The 17,151-nt window shown below is 41.5% G+C and overlaps 1 protein-coding gene across 11 annotated transcripts; it reads right to left on the reverse strand.

The window, feature by feature from the left end:
* Positions 1 to 1,126: 1,126 nt before the first annotated feature.
* ddx3xa (DEAD-box helicase 3 X-linked a) lies at positions 1,127 to 16,571 on the reverse strand. 11 transcript variants are annotated; one of them, XM_016681406.1, is made up of 21 exons: positions 16,240 to 16,571; positions 14,504 to 14,552; positions 13,449 to 13,496; positions 12,759 to 12,815; positions 11,847 to 11,939; positions 11,659 to 11,730; positions 9,835 to 10,008; positions 9,367 to 9,502; positions 8,547 to 8,654; positions 8,368 to 8,467; positions 8,159 to 8,294; positions 7,907 to 8,004; positions 7,731 to 7,829; positions 7,480 to 7,640; positions 7,234 to 7,378; positions 6,998 to 7,142; positions 5,801 to 5,982; positions 5,522 to 5,639; positions 5,286 to 5,439; positions 4,762 to 4,887; positions 1,127 to 4,169 (listed from the first exon to the last, which is right to left on the reverse strand). In XM_016681406.1, the coding sequence occupies exons 1-21, from the start codon at positions 16,282 to 16,284 to the stop codon at positions 4,085 to 4,087; spliced, it is 2,331 nt and encodes a 776-aa protein (XP_016536892.1). In that variant the 5' UTR covers positions 16,285 to 16,571; the 3' UTR covers positions 1,127 to 4,084. The 11 variants fall into 11 exon arrangements, with proteins under 11 accessions (XP_016536892.1, XP_016536896.1, XP_016536895.1 ...); XM_016681410.1 differs by having other exon boundaries at positions 9,901 to 10,008; positions 12,759 to 12,818; XM_016681409.1 differs by having other exon boundaries at positions 1,127 to 4,167; positions 4,763 to 4,884; positions 12,759 to 12,818.
* Between the last annotated feature and the right edge of the window lie 580 nt (positions 16,572 to 17,151).

Consider the following 17,151-nt stretch of genomic DNA (forward strand, 5'->3'; position numbering starts at 1 on the left):
TTAGATCTATATTCAACTATTGACAATCAAAAATCTTGCTGAGAAGTTACTCGTCAGGTTTAGTCTCATTTCAAATGTATTTATTTCAACTGCACACCTGGAATGATAAACTCCATATAAATGGGTCAAATTAGAGATTCGGCTCTCTGGCAGTAGTGGAGGGATAAACTTCCATATTTGTACTTCCTGCAGAATACCACTTCCTTTAGGTTTTCCTCAGCTTCTTTGCTAACAGTTCAACATGACTGTTACTGGGACACATGAAACGCTGCTCACTGTGTGTGTGTGTGTGTGTGTGTGATGGGACACACACACGTAGGTCCAGCTTAGCCTCTCACCTTGAAGTCTTACGATGCGTTCAGGTTACCTCGGAAGTCTGAACTCAGGTTTGACGTTAGAGTCGAGGTAACGGGGTTCTAGTTGAATCGGGACGTCCTGTTTGCAGAACCTCTTGATCGTTTTAAACTTTACTTTCCAAAAGCAAATACTTTAATTTGTTCGGTTTAGAGTGTCAGGGTCTACATGTGGCCCTGTGGCATCAAGCAATACATGAATTAATTGCATAATAAATTAAAACAAGCTGAATTTCCATTTTGTTTTTCTTTTCTCAGTTTTTACCAAAAACTGAAAAGTTTTCAGTTTGGTGCTTTGGTCTGAATTAGTCCCGTTTTTGAGGGACCAATTTACTTTATTTTGAATATGTAAAATGTTTTCCAGTTCAGGGTTAAATGTTGATTAGAATTTAAAGTTTCTTTGAAAATGTGCTCTTGAGGTATTTCACCATTATACTACATGAAAATGGTCTCAGAGCATCAATATTAACTTCTAATGAAGCCTCCACTGACAAACATCACAAATGCTGAAATGCAAATGGATCCAATTGAAATGAGTAAAGTGGCCATGACTTATGGCGTTTAAACTCGTTCACGTGATTTTAATTTAGTCCTTATTTAATGGAGACGCAATTGCAAAATTGTGTTTTAACATCAGCGGAATATTAAAGATGTGGACACATTTGCAAAAGACTTGTGATGTGTCCGCTGCAGACCGCGTTGTGCGCTCACACACATGGTCCTGTGCAAAAATGAAGCCGATCAACTTAAGGAAAAATACAAAAATGACACAGTTGAAAGTACAAATGAAATCTTTATGCATTTTTCCTCATCAAAACAAATGAAGCTCATCCAATCCATCACAAACTGATTTTCACCGCCCGTCTGCCAGGTGCCACACAGCAGCAGGCCGCTTGCTACAAGTCTTCTCAGCATCATCTACAGTAAACTTCTCAGAAAACATGCTTGATTTTTCAACAAACTTTTTGCATTCAAACATTTTATTTTGGTAAAATCTTACATTTGTTGCACAGCTGAGTACTCCCCCCCTCCTCCATGCAGTGCAGCAGCCTAGAGGCTAACACAGAAAAGCAAAGTCTACATCTAAACAGCTCTGGGGTTTCTCTAAAGATTGAGCAACAAGTCTCAGGTTCTGCTCGAGATTCAGAGCTGAAGACCTGTTCCACAGCCACGGAGAACTCGAGAGGCATCATATATGCAAAAATACAACAAGGAGAATAAACCACATGTTTGTTTCTTTAAGGATTGCCATGTGCCAGACATTGACTAGAAAAAAAAAATAAAACAATCAGGTCAAATTAGACTAAAGGATTAATGCACACAGTTGGAGAATCTGAACACTTCTGCACTGATATGCTTAGGAAATTTATTTGCTCTTTTGAAAGCTTTACACCAAACCTTGGCATGTTTGCTCAAATCCACTTTGAATTTTGATGACCAATTGGGAAATCCTAATAGATGGCTGGCCATGTGGAGGCCTCTGAAACAGCTGTGGATATTAGAAACTGAGTCCAATGGATCGTATACATTTAAAAAGCTCACACTACCCCGAAATATATAAATTTCACGCATACAGGTGACATTCAACATTCAAGTGCCAGTGTTTTTTGTACTGTCTTTTGGTCAAGTTTCTGAAACTTTCAAAGAATCACTTAGAGGCTTACAAAAATAAATATTTGTCAAAAATGCTTAATAAATTACACAAAACTAGCAGCAAAAGTAGAATCTAGAAATCTGTGCAAATGGCTAAATTCCCCCCCAGACTGCTAAATCCCCCTGGTCCCAAATAAATCCTGGATTTCAACGTTGAGAACCCTTCCCCCTTTTGTAAACAAGCTGCGTTTTTTTGTGGGTCTCCCCCCTCTCTCTCTCTCCACAAACTCCTCACACACAATATTTGGAAGCTTAAGGACACATATCAGAGACATCTATATAAAACTCTAGATGTGCAATAAAACAACTTTAGTAAAACTCGATGGGCTCGATGTACGAGGGCCTACACACATATCAAGTAGCACCATTCAATCTCTCAATACTGTCAGTGCATCCGCTTTTCAGATTTAAAGAAAAGAAAAATTAAAGGTTTCAAGGCACATCACACCTGATGAGGACTGGGGAGCATTCGGTATCCGACTCCTGCTCCTCTTCCAGAGGAAAAGCTGCTCCGAATTATTTTTTTTATTTCCTGATACTACTTAAATGTTCCGTACAGAAGGTAGGACACCTTCCGATCTTTGGCCACCTTCAGTTTTGTGTGTAAACCAAACGGCGGTGCACTGAAAAAAGTCTCGCCCCGCGCCCTCACCCACCCCACCCCGTGTGGTTGGAGTGCTGCTCCCCAACGTAGACCACCCCCACCCACCCATTTTTCCCACTGGTTATTTGAAAACCTCAGTGATTACTCCAATGTCCCGTCTCCTAACGATGAACCACGCCTCCAACGCAGCTTGAAAAAGAGAAAAATGTTAGTAATTAAGTTAAGCCTGCGACTCAAGTTCACGTGTCCTTTCTCCCTTGACCAAAAAACAAAAACACTTGCAAGCGTAAAATACCCAATGTTGTGGTCCTTTTGTGCAGCCATTTTGAACTTCACTTTCAAGATGGCAGGCATTGCTTCGATACACCTTTTTTTTTGTAGAGAAACGATTCACAAAAACCTGACTGGGGTTTTTCCAAAAGTAATTTGCATACGCCTGCTCCAAGAACGTCTCAAGTAAAAAGCAACAAAAACCACCGTTCAGTTTTCTTTTTTTTTTTTTTAAAGTAGCTAGCGCTTGGTAACAGACTAGCTGCCGTAACACGTCTATCGGAAAGCGTGGAGTTCCAGCATTGGTTTCTTGGTTTTTGTACCTCAGCGACTGTTGGCACTGAGCTTAACGACTGCTGTGTTTCTTAAGATTACGTCAGGAATGGCTAAATAAAAAAATAAAAAAAAGAAAGAAAGAAAAAGACGACCATGTCCCTAAACAGAGCCTGTCCAGGATAGAGTGAGCAGGAAAAAAAAAAGAGAAAACACTAATGGAACTTTGTCCCCCTTCAGATTAAAACGGCGGCTTCACACAGTGGCCCAGTTTTAGAGAAACTAATGGCTCCATTAGCTGTTTGACAATAGAAAAAGGCTACATGATGTTAGAAATTTGAGGTTCAAATGGAATCATGACTCCAAGAGCCACAACACCCAAGAGTTTGCCAAGGTTTAAGTCCAAGCTTATTTCAACTTTTCTAGTTTCTTTTTTTTTCTTTTTTTTTTTTTTAACGACTATTTTTTTTCCCCAAACTAAATCTTTAAAACTAATTTTGAGCTCTTGGCCATGTTCATCTGATGAAATAACATATTTCCTGGTTAAATTCAAAAAGGCACAGTACATCAACATACAAATAATCCTCAGGTTACCCGGTTTGCGGGGTAGCGGACCCCGCAGTGAGAACAAAAATACTTTTTTTTGAACAATGAAAAGTCCGAGGTTGCGGTCGGACAGTGCATGTAAGCATCCATGCTCGTTCTGTGGTGTGCAAAATCTCTGCGGCGCCCCCTGGCGGTCGGCACGTGCTGGTGATTTTCTTTGCGTCGTGCTGCGCTTCCTTTCGAGGGGAAAGAAGCCGGTGGCAGAGAACTGGGGTTGTAATGTACTGTCTGTCAGTGGAGCTACACAGGGAGGGTTTGTTATGGTCTGGCTTAGGTTAACATGTGGTTTCCAGCAGGTTGGCATGACAACCTGTTCCTATGGTGTTTAGTTCCCCCACCAATCTACGCTACCAGAGTGGTTGTAATTTCCGCCGTAGCCGTCGCTGTAGAAGTTGCCGCCGAAGCCACCTGGGAGGAGAAAGTCAGGACAGGTCAGAGGAACCGACTAGTTTGGGAAACAGAAAGGTGAAAGTCATGACGGCACAAAAACACTTTAAAGGGGCAGCTTTATGCATTTTCCAGGCACATAGAGGCATTTTATAACACAGTCGAGTAACTTTTGATATTATAAAATGCTATTTATGTCAACTATATTTATTTGATATAAATATGAAGTAAATATAACTTAACGCCTCAAAATTGGACCTCCGTCTCTGCAAGAAGCTCCTGCTCTTTGTGAAACTCCGTCTTCAAGAATCAGCACAACTTTGCTCCTCTATGAACCCTTTAATGTTTTTACCAGCGTTGTTCTGTGTAGCGGCTGGGATAAGTTCAGTGGATGCACAGTTCCACTCGGTGTTAGCTCCTTCAGACTAGCCAGAAATAATTAGCAATGTCCACCCAGGCATTTTGAACAGCTGAATGGTTGCCATGGGTGATTAAAGGGCAAAAGAATGAAAGAATCATGGCAATACTAGCCATGTTTTTGAGGGAACAGAATTTTTTTTTTTTGATTATACATGATGCTGCCCCTTTAAAAGCTGAGCCACATTAGCTTGTGTACCTCCACCAAAGCCACGGTTTCCTCCGTGACCGCCAGCATTGCGTCCTGAGCGGTTGCTGTTGAAGCCTCCGGAGCCACCCGATGCCTGGCGGTAGTCTCTGGCTCCGAAACCACCAGAGAACCTGCAGGAGAGAAACCAGTAAGTGTTTGCACACAGGAACCAGACAGATATCAGATTTAGCCAGTCTGAACATGAAAACAGAGACAACCAGTTTAGCAGCTTTTAGGAAACGCATTTTTACTACATGGTACTTATTACTTTAGAGCAAATTTATTTTGAAGTTGCACTACTCTTGAGTAAAACCTCTGGGTACTTTATGCACTGAACTAAACGAAGAACAAACTAGTTTGAACCAAAAAATACAGACACACCTGCAGTTTTGCTGAAGTTTCATAGTTTCAGTTTTATACACCGAATAAACAGATTTGGAAAAATGCTTCTTTTGTCTGATTTTCTATGAATTATTTTCATTTTGACCTCTTACTGGAAGAATTGACATGGGACCAGATACTGGGGCGTTACCTCTTGGAACGTCCGCGGCTGGTGCTCTTGTGCTGGTGCTCGTAGGCCAGGCTCTCCAGCCAGGAAGGAACCTCCTGCTTGGCCTCAACCAGGATGTCCAGCAAATCTTTGGTTATGTTGCTGTTTTTGTCGTTAAAGAACGACGTGGCCAGACCTGAGCAAGAGTCCACAAGTTATGTTACACCGCCGTTCTTTAAAGCAAAGAGATTATTTTAAGCTACTGAGTGGGATCGTACCAAGGTTGCCCACACGTCCCGTACGGCCGATACGGTGAACGTACTCCTCAATGTCGCTGGGCAGATCGAAGTTAATCACGTGCTTCACGTTGCTGATGTCCAGACCTCGAGCAGCCACCTGGACAGAAGGACGGACATTTATTTGGTGTTCCTCAGTTGGCTCAGTGTCCTTACAAGCTCAAAGTCAAGCAGGAAGCATGCAACAGCAACGGCTTTTTGGCAAAACAACTCAGGAATGATTACATTTAGAGAAATATAACGCAACTATGGGTAACCTACAGCTGTAGCCACCAGGATTGGGCAGCGTCCAGAGCGGAACTGGTGCAGAGCTTCCTCTCTGTCCCTCTGAGATCTGTCTCCATGGATGCTGGTGCAGGCGTAGCCCTCGCGGTACAGGAAGTCTTCCAGAGCGTCGGCTCCTTTCTTTGTTTCCACAAACACCAGAGTCAGGGAGTCTTTACCTGGGGAGCCATGAGGAAGCCACATGAGGGGGCTTTGAAATGCTAAGAATCCACACGCATGCAGCAAGTACGGAAATATAACCTGAACGTGTTTTACAGAAGCAGGAACTGAAGACATCACCGAGGACGCAACAGGAAGATTATAAAGCCCTGGTGATAAATGCCTCTTTACTGAAACAGGTATTGGAGTTCTTTTAATTTTACCGATCATCAAAAATCCCCAAGATTACTTTAATAGTTTCATAATGTCTGCTATGTGTCTGATTATTGGGTTAAAATTCAGATATTTAATTATGCAGGCCAGTAAAAAAAAAAAAAAAAAAAAAAACTTTGACAATTAGTCATCTTAGCATTCACTTCAGTGCCAAGAAAACAGGCCAACTTTCCTCCTCCCCCATAGCCAGGCATGCAGGCCTTAAAACAACATCTGGAGGTGCCAAATAAGTTCTTCATTAGTATCAGAGCTACACAACCAACCCAGTTCAATTCAGTTTAGATTGCATTTCTACGCATAAGACAAAACACTGAATCAAATTCCTAGGAATATGAATAAAGTTACATGACTCTGGTATGAGGCGAAGCTTTCTGTAGGCTGGTCATGTTCCTACTGCAAGGTTTCCCCCAATGTATTATAAGCCTGGCGGGCCACCAGGCTTTACTTGGGCATCCACCAGTCTAAGCACCGCTTATTTATTTTAGGTTTTGTTTTTATGTTTGCATTTCGTAAGACTTTATAGTTGATATTCAATCACTAATCTTTCAATAATACATAATTATCAAGTGATATTTTCAAATTTATTGTTGACTTTTTAACTCAAAAACACAACAGGAACTTAATGAGACTGACTTAGCTCCCCAACCACCAGGTTTAGCAAACTTTCTGGGGGAAATCCTGTACTGAAATATCTATAGCCCTTGTAGCCAGAGGCTGACATTAGCTTAGCATTGCAGACTTTAACAGAATGAGATGCAACCGTTTTCATTTGTTAAATGAAGAAAAAAACATTTTTTTTACCTGTGGCATTGAGCAGATCCAGAAGGAAAGACCTCTTGTCGTTGTCTTCTACCCAGACAACCTTCTGCGTGATGTTCTCTGATGTGGAACCGACGCGCCCCACTGCCAGGAAGATGTAGTCCTCCAGGAAGTCACGAGCAAGGATCTGAGATCAACAGCAGCCAACAATGAGATGACCAGACTCATTGAACGCACCGCCAAAGCGACACTGTAAGGCCGCCGTCATGAAAACATACCTGGATCTCTTTGGGGAAGGTGGCGCTGAACATCATGGTCTGGCGGATGCCCTTGGGCGGCATCGTGTCCTGCTCCACGATGCGTCTGATCTGCGGCTCAAAGCCCATGTCCAACATGCGGTCAGCCTCGTCCAGAACCAGGTAGCTGCAGACACGATTCAACATTTAGTCACCAACAGATCCTGGTGTCAAACCTTTGAATTCAAACGTTTGATCTTTTGACATTCCAGTGAGTCGGATACTAACTTGCAATGGTCCAGACCAATCTTGCCTCTCTCCATCATGTCCACCAAACGTCCCGGTGTGGCCACCAGTAGATGGCAGCCTCTTTCCAGGTCCCGGATCTGTTGGCCGATGTCGGCGCCGCCGTACACCACACAGGGACGCACGTGGGAGCGGTAGGCGAACTGGACACCAGGAACCAACAGGAGGTCTTGTGATTTCACACGGCAGTGAAAAAGAAGAACCGAAGAACTATTTGTTAGCTACAAACTCACCTTCCTGGCCTCATCGTAGATCTGCAGAGCCAGTTCTCTGGTTGGAGCCAGAACGAGGGAGATGGGGTACTGCTTACGACGGCCGTACCGTCCATTCTCCTGGAGGTTGGAGGAAAACTCAGGACCAACCCAACACCGTGTGGAATGATTACAACTTTATGGACTGTTGTTTTTACCTGTCCACTGCTCTTTGAGGCTTGCAGAGTATCTCCTGGCCCGTCTGTGTAGATCTGACTCAGAACCGGCAACAGGAAAGCAGCGGTTTTACCAGAACCTGAAACACACATGGGCTCTATTAAATAAAGATCTAAACAAAAACCACTAACCATATTAAGACAACAAACTTTACTTTAACTGTCTGTAAGGAACACCAGAGACGCTAACCAGTCACACTAAACGCTAAGCCATTTGGGATGAGGGACACTAACCCGTCTGGGCGCAGGCCATCAGGTCTCTCTTAATCTTAATGATGGGAATGGCGTGCTTCTGGACCGGAGTGGGCCGGGTGTAGCGGGTCAGGTTGATGTTCCCCATGATGATCTCCCCCATGTCCACATCATGAAACTGCACAATGAAACAGTCATTAGTCATCAGGCTCTGTCTAAAAACAGGAACAGAGACGGTGAGGGACACCCACACTCTCGATGTGTGGTGGGCAGTTCGATCCAGTCGCCTCCACGGGAATATCGTCATATTTCTCAAAGTTTATCCCCGTGTTGCTTCCAGAGAAAAGCTCGCTGCAAACAGGATACAGTCAGGATTAGTCTGATTGTAACATACAGACAGATAATTCCCAACCAGCTTAATGTCGCTCACTGTTCCAGACGCTCATTGGGTGCAGTAGGCTTGGACCAGTCATCTTCTCCTCTGGACTCCTCCACCCAGCGGCTGTTCCCACCACCACCGAACCCCCCACGCTCGTATCTGGAAACAGATGCAAATGTTCTGTTTACATGTGGCGATATAATGCTGCTGCAGCAAACTATCCTTTTAGAAGGTGAGTATTTTATAGATTATGCTGACAATCGGCTCAAACAAACCATTTAACCACTTAAATTTAAAACTGCAAAAATACATAAGAGTTGTAAAATTACTTTTTAAAAAAAACTTTCATGCCTAAAATGTGTTAACTTTTCCTTTAGCATATGCTTGATCAATTGTAAAAGCATGCATCTGCAGCTAAGGCAGAGTAGTAGATACAGATTATCCTGATTGATTGATTGATTAACCAGTTAATGGGATGGAAAAGGTTCTTAAGTTTCGTTTAATGACAGAATTTGAACCAAATGAAGCGAGAACTGCCACGTGAAGGTAATATTTACAGACAAGGTTTTTCATCTTAAATCCAAAATATATACATTTTTGTTCAGTGTTTGTTTAATTACTGCTCTGTTCTTTCAACAAATGCGGTATTTGGGAGTCCGTATGCGCCAGCTAGCGATTACTACATTTCAATAATTGATTCATCTCGATTACTTGCTTCAGCCCCAAGTTATAATGAAATTTAGCATCAGTAACTTGTTTGGAAGGGTTTTTCTGCACAAATGACACCTAGATGTAAAACTGAAGATAAAACCTCTGATGCTCTGAACGCTTCACATATTTCAGGGTTGCTGTAAGTGAGCGTCACACACACCTTCCTCTGGAGCCAGACCCACGGTCGTTGAAGAACGCAGACTTGGACCGATCGTTGCGTCCTCCAAAGCTGTTGTAGGCGGCGTCTCTAGGGGCTCCTCCCCAGCCTCCGTCTTTGTTTTCGTAGCCTCCAAACCCTGCGACGGGGGAAACGAAACGCCATCACTGACAAACTCTGAAACTGTTCTGGCACAATCAGCTGTCAGACATCCAGAGATGTCTGCTGCTTACCAAGGCTGGAGCTGTGTGTTTTCCTTAAAGCAAAAGTCCTGTTAAACCGTCAATTTATGTCACTCCTGACCTTTCCTCACAGCTAACAGACTGGGATGCAAGTTTAAAAATGCATGCTTACTATCAAGAGAATGTAAACAGAGACACTTTAAAAAAAGGGTGGGGTGAGGGCTTACGGCTAACGCTACGCTACACCTTCGGCTACAGTTAGATTTTTAAGAGAACAGGAATTCCCCACCTGTATTTTGCAATGGTTGATTAAACGAGCCTCCGCCCCTGTTACCACGGTAGGCGCCACGCCCACCTCTGTCATTGCGAGGGGGTCCACGCCCTCCGAAACCCCCATTTGTACGGTTGTCATGGAAACCATTCACAAATCCGTTGGTGCGTCCTCCGTCCCACCCAGGTGAATCTTCACATTAAAAAAAAAAAAAAAAAAAAAAAAAAAGAAAAAAAAAAAAAGAGAAAAACTAGGTTTAGAAATGGTTTTATATCCAGTTGCTAACACTTCAAATACACACAGCAGGTTTAATTAGGTCCATCACAACTGAACTGCAGACAACATACCAAAGCAGGCAGGTAGAAACAGGCCCCTTTGACACTATTGTTTAATAGAGTAGAAATTACTGTGCAGCACCAATTTCAGCAGCCACTGCTCCTGCTGGTGGCCACACTTCAGGTCTGAAGCCGGTGAACGAGGAACGAGGACCGTTAGTCTAAGCGTTCTGCCGAAACGTCCTCAGCCCAAATATCAAAAGCAGAACAGCCACACGGATCTTGGCAGACTTCCAAGGTCTTTTGTTGAAGATAAAATACTTTTAGACCCAGGAGTCAACAAAATCCTCCATTGTGGAAACCATTAGTAAGCACACGACAAGCCTTTTAGTAAGCGCACAACAGAGATGGCCAACACAAGCGATCACAACGCCCGGTCAGACACTGATGAGCCAAAGAAGTCTGTGTTCAAGGCAAAGCTGACTGAATGTTCAGGTTGAGAAATTAATAAAATGTTTGAAACATTAGGCAGCTATTAGCGATCATGTTTTTTTTTAAAGTCTTAAGAGTTTATGGGAATAATCAGAAACAATCAGTAACTAAAATGTGTCTAAATAAATTATCCACCTAGGATTTGTTACACACCAATTTGATTTTTTTCTAGTTCAGATTTTTGAAGTGGATTTAAAAAAAAACTGGAAGGATATTAATGTTTCCAGAGGTTAAAGGTCAACCACCTTCCCAACATTCACGAAATCAAGGAAATCTGTGACCAACCAGCTGTGCTACAAAATAATTTTGCTGCACAAACCATCACCAGGTTGATCCCTGCAAACTCTCCCCACCCCTTTTTTTTTTAAGCTTAAAAATTATAATGGCACAAACAAAAAATGTTCACTGCACACGTTAGCATAGTTGAGAGACATTTTATTTGATTTTGTAAATATGAAGCATCTTGTGTTGACCCTTGATGACTGCTGGAAAAATTTAACATTAATATGAAAGCGGCACAAATGAAACGTTCTTGCTGCATAAACCAGCAGAAATTGATGTTCAAATGAACTGAACACCATTTTTTTGTTGAGTTTGAAGAAGGTGGTGGGGCCGTATTACTGGAGCAGGGGTCTGCCTCTCCGGTCTGCTCCCTCTGTATAGCAACTTCTGGATGCTTTCCTGCTCCAACAAACATGAATCAAACAACTTAATTGCCTCCTTTTGGAAAGTTACACAAAATCCTGAACCATCTGTTTAACCCGGGTGTGTTGGAGCTGAGCTGAATCCAGGATTCTGGTGCAGTTATGCTAAATAAAATGGGTCCAACTCCACAGGTTGATGGCAGCAGAGATTCAACCAGATTCTACTAAACAAACCAGCTCTGCATCCCTTTCACTGCCTACAGAGTAAATCGTCAGCCACCCAGGTGATGCGGGGTAACCCAATGCATCGCTGCCATGCAGCATCATCACGCTCATTAGCAACTGTGCTAAGGCTTTCAGCTAGCTGCACACATTGTCAAAGTGTGCCAACAGGTAGATGGGACAGCATGCAAGCGGAGGTCAAAGTGTACCGCATCGGTTTCGCCAGCCGCCACTGTAGGCATGGTAAAAGGCAAGCTCTTGAGAGGCCAGTCTTGGGTAACCTGAGTAAAAAGTAGGGAAGCAGGCTTTAAGATCTGCCACTCCTCACCCCCACCCTCAGGGAGTACTGGCTCATGCAGGGTTTTAAGTGTTGGCTTTGACTTTGCACAGTAGTTACCCATGGTACAGTCATCCCATCCTGTAGGACAGCTAGCTCCCTGCACTGGCTGGCAATCAGCCTGCCATGGTTGGGGGCACTGCTTAGGGGCATCTTGGAGACCATTGAAGGCGAGATAAACAACATCAATATTTATATGTATGAGGAGGGGGAGGGGAATCCATATTGTCCATAAAAAAGGGAAAAAAATAAACCAGGACTAAGGAAAAGGTAGCCAATAATTAAATGACAAATATCTTGCCTTAGAATTAGCTTCAACTGCAAGCATTTCAGCAAAGAGAAGCGCAACAATTAAGTCAAGTTAAAGGGATGCACCGATCCACTTTTTTACTTTTGAAACCGATATTTGAGGTTTAGTTTCGCCTGGTACAGAAAAATGTACCGACTTAAAACAATTTTATTTATTTTACTTAAATGTACCAAATTACTTCTTTTTTTATAACTACACCAGTACAGCAACACTTGAACACACCAACTTGCTTGGTCAAACAAGCAAGTGAAAAAACTTTAATTTGTTCACTCACTGCAATTAGAAGAACAGAAAATGGAAAATAGTGAAGAAACTGACTACCTTGGTCAAACGTGATAAAGTGCAACAAACCTTTCAAATGGTTCAAGAGAGGAATTCTTAATATAGTGTTGAATACATAAAGCATGATGTTACTCAGTACAAAGCCTAGAGTTACGCTGAGTAGATCTGCCCTTATGGAAAAGGTGCATCGTCACAGATACCACATTTTTTTCTTCCTCATCAGGATTGATATCAGTACTGGATTGGTGCATCTCTAATATTAAATTAATAGTTTTTAAACCTTCCTCCCATCAAACTCACTTTATTGGTGTGTGAAATTGTTATTTCATGCATCTCTAAATGCCATTTGCCCTCAGCAAAAGCAGACATAAGGGACTTACAGAAATTTACTGGTGCCACTGAATAACCGCACTGTTTACCAGCGGAATAAGAATTTCCTGCTGTGGAATAAGAAAAACAGTAAAAAAAAAAAAAAAAAAAAAAAAGGAAAAAGGGTCAAGTGTGCAACCACACAGTACCATGACTTTTAGCTTGCTTTAATCTCAAAATATGACAGTCCCAATTTCAGCCTTTATCAGAGCTGCCAACAGCTAGCACCGTCTTTCACATGAGACTGAATGAGCCAGAGCTTGAAGTTCGAGGGACAAAATGTTTCTGTTGAATAGCTGAGCAAAATTAAAGTGAATTGGCCCCATCCTCACACGTAGGAGCAGTCTGGGGTGAAACCTGAAGGCTCAGGCTGATATACGATACCACTTGACCTACTTTGTGAGCACCGAAAACCCGTCCAGCACAGAAAGAAAACGCACTATGCACGGCGTCCTCTGTTCGTTCTGTGCAATGGAAAGGTTCCTCAGTACATTTTAAACCTGACAAAAGACAACTAGTGTCTTTGGCTCGACAGGTAAAGATCAATATGTTACTAAAACATACTGCTGAACGCCTCTGATCTGTTCTCAATTGTGCTTGCTTTTACCATGCTCTGATGGGCTTCTCTCATTAACAGAACTTGCACATCAAACTTGTTACGATTTTTCTCGGAGGCTGGGCACAATATTAGACAAACTCACCGTTTTTTGCAGCATCTTTGTTCCTCAAGTGAGGTGGAATGTAGCGTCCTGGGTAGAGAGAACACACTGGTGAGCACTGGGACACTTTAAAAAACAAAATCACTACTTTTGTTTTAAAAAGAATCCCATTTGATACATTCTGAAACCTCAATTAGTTTCTGCCTATTTTAATAGTTCAAACACCAACTATGCCTTGAAACGCAGTAATGCGCACAGTGCATGCCGTCTTGGAGCTACTGCAGAAGCTAACACCTACAGCCTTCCTCATCAGCCAATCAGCACCAAAAGGAATAAAAAGTGCTCCTGGATTGGATGCTTTGAGAAACACTAGCCAATAGTGCATCAACTAGCACTGCAGTGAGGAAAATCAGCTTCCCAAGCTGCATTTTCATTAGAATATTTCAGATATGCTCTGAAAAAAATCTGACTATATGCATTTTCTGTGAAGAATTTCAGGTTATGTTCCACAGAAAATAACCTGTGGAACAGATTATGTTCCACACTTCTGTCGATCTGGGGATCGACAGAAGTGTGAAAAAGATTTAAAAATTTTGATTAACCCTACATTCAGTCCTCCTGAGCCACCACACTGGACCCTTTGTACTTCCTGCTTCAGCACACCTGAATCAAATTAATGCATTTCCTCAGTGTTGAGCCGTTCATCCGATTCAGGTGTGTTACTCTGGTCCAGGCCACTGCAACCTGCGGCTTTCTGGAGCTAAAAACAGGCTGAACAAACTTTTTTTCCCTTTTTTTTAATATAGGTGCAACAAATGCAGATTTTAGGAGTTTAATTTTTCTGCATTTAATTTCCACAAAAGACTGGTACTAAAAGTATCGGCAATTGGTACTTTTTTCCTTGTCCTTACGTTGGAAACTGCTTTGTTTGCATCATTTTCTACTATGAACATCCCACAGCAGAAAATGCATCTGTACTCATTTTGCAAACATTTTTTTTTCAATTTAAAAGCTAAAAAGAAGGACTTCGTAAAAAGTGATATTCATTAAAAATAAATAAAAATAAATAAAAAAAAACAGTTAAAGTTGTTACTTACTGCCAGTTCCTCCGCCTTGACCGTCAGGGTTCAAGTCTAGGGCAGCAAGCTACAAGTGCAAAATAAAACTAATTAAGAATGTGATTGTTTCTTATAAGTACCGGAAGCCTTTGATAATACAACATTTAATCCCTGTCATTAATATGCTTCGTCACTATAAAACATACAAATTTAAAACCCGTTGACCTGAATTATGAGTTCGGTTCATTTTAATGTCATGTTTCATATTAACAGAGTAGAGTTCAAAGTTTTCAAGTAAATGAAATCACATGCACAATATAAACATTTTTATGACTAACCATAAAATTCATGGAAATACTGACTGCTAAGAAAACTCTTGTGTAATAATTAAAATACACAAACAGTAACAAAAACAGAAAAGTTGAAATAGCGGCAGATTATCAGAGTGTTTGTGGTCAGAACATCCAAGTGTGGTTATGAAAACCCTCAAACCAAACTCATTTTTGTATTCTAAATGTTTAGCAAGTCACATTTCCTTTTACTGTAAGGAGGCGAAAAAGAAGGACGGCAAACTAACTGGAAAGATCATCATCTTTGATGGAAACCAAAATAGCAACCTCTTACTAACATGGCCTCACTAAGGAAGGCATAGCAGATTATAGAGGAATATTTTAAATCCCAGGTTGTCAACAGTGTGTATGACGAAGAAGCTGACGGGCAAACTGGCTTTCATTTTAAGAAAGGTAAGAACAGCGGCTAAGCCCTAAAGCCCACAATAAAATAATCCAAACATTACATGTTGTGCAACTTAGCTTTACTAAACAAATTCAAACTGACCTAGTTAAAATAAGTCGGCATCAAAACAGAAATGTAGCCGAGCTGAGCTTTTGAACTTTGGAGCTGACGACGCATTTTTTTGGTCTCCCTCGAGATGAAGAAACAAATCTTTCAAGAGATTTTAAGACACCCGTTTATGAGTTTAGTTACCAAAATTACTTCCGTTTGCCGTGTTTACTACTTCTGTCAGCCCACGCTTCGTTTTTAGGAAATAATTACTAGTTTTGTCGCTGTAACTTCGCCGTTAAAAAGAACTCAATAAGCGATACGAATTTAGGTCAAGGGAATGAGAGCTACAAAGCGCCCATTAAGCGTCAAAGTGCGATTTGCGGTGTTAAATAATCGGATAAAAATGTTGAAAATAGATATTTAAATAAACAATGTTACACAAATAACTTTACCAAATGGGTGTAACTATATTTATTTTTGGGAAAATGTGTAAATACACGTCATGGAGAAGAAATAGGTCGTTCGTGGATGTTTAAACCCAGACGCCAAACATTTTTTCCTGCGCCACGTTTCAGGCTGAGCAGGCCTCATTAGCTGCGCCGCTCTGCCTAGCAGAAGAATGCCGGCCGGGTCTAAAATGTCAGCTAACCTAGTAGTTTTCCACTGGCTTTCACTGGTTTTTAAACCAGTAGTCGGTCAAACGAAACTGCGTTCGAATACGTTTATGTATTAAAGTTGAAGAAATTACATTTTAAAAAAGCGTCGTCACATATTTCAAGGAGGACTTCAGTCGGCCAGTTCGCTAGCACATCGGAACATCATGTTCCGCCATCACAATCCTCTCCACTGCGACTACAGCCTCCATTTTAGCAGCCGCTGCGTTAGCTTAGCTTGACTAGCTCCCCTCTTTTCTCAGTCGAAACTAAGGTTAACAGGACAAAAATTCGCAAACTTCCCGAAAGAAATAAGAACAAGTTGAAATTACTCACCTGCTGATCTAGACCGTGTGGATCATCAACGACCACATGACTCATAACTAAAGAGAATAGTGGGGGATTATTACTGAAGAGAAACAATTTTCTTTGTTAGCACCACCGGCTGATCTCAAACGGCAAAATTAGCTATTTTTTTCCTCTGCAAATTACGACGAATAAATGTAAAATAACGTAGACCTGTTGTTTTACTTTAAATAAATAAAAAAAAAGTTGATCGTTACAAATATAAACTTTCAGTTCTATTTCCAAATGAAAGGACTAATGTAGAGCTGTTCAGCAGAAACCCCCTCCCGGCAGGCTGGACCGTGGCGGAATGAGACTCCGACTGCTCAGGTAGCGCGAGATATCACCTCTGTAACCTCAGGCCTGTGGTCTGATGACTAAATATCGCGATGCTTTCTGCATGTCCAGGAGAAAAAAAGAGGCAAAACATAAAACAGGTTTTTCGTGGCTTTGACCGATACATCTGATATAGTTTATGATACATATACAGCGGAGTTTTAAAACTTTAGATTCAGTACACATATTCTATGATTTTAATATGCCACAATTTTTATTTAATATCAATCTATTGACCAGTTTTATTCATTCGGTAGAATGAATAAAACTCACTTCAGATATAGTTTGTCAATTAAGAGAATTATGCTAGGTTTTTCTGTTTGTTAGCTAATTTAGTGTCTATATTCCTGTAAGTTTTTCTTTCACTTTTATTCATTATCCAGCAAAAACACTGAAGGCTGCATGTGATGACATTGTAACGCTTAGATTGCAGGAAAACTTGCCAATATCAAAGTCATGAAGAGGACCTGGCCAGACGAAAATGTTCTGAGTTCATTATGAACAATCCAGTGTTAATTTTCAGTCAGGTTTTTTTTAATTTTTATAAAACTCTTATGTTCTGACCTA

This window comes from Poecilia formosa, unplaced genomic scaffold (genome assembly GCF_000485575.1).
Source record: "Poecilia formosa unplaced genomic scaffold, Poecilia_formosa-5.1.2 Scaffold280, whole genome shotgun sequence".
Lineage (NCBI taxonomy): Eukaryota > Metazoa > Chordata > Actinopteri > Cyprinodontiformes > Poeciliidae > Poecilia > Poecilia formosa.

What these genes read in the sequence shown, in the direction of transcription:
- ddx3xa (XM_016681406.1), bottom strand. Translation starts at nt 16,284, where the DNA reads ATGAGTCATGTGGTCGTTGATGATCCACACGGTCTAGATCAGCAG. An exon ending in CACACGGTCTAGATCAGCAG is followed by an intron (nt 14,553 to 16,239) that starts GTGAGTAATTTC and finishes TTGCACTTGTAG; the next exon opens with CTTGCTGCCCTAGACTTGAA. An exon ending in AACCGTGGCTTTGGTGGAGG is followed by an intron (nt 4,170 to 4,761) that starts TACACAAGCTAA and finishes CTTTCTCCTCCC; the next exon opens with AGGTGGCTTCGGCGGCAACT.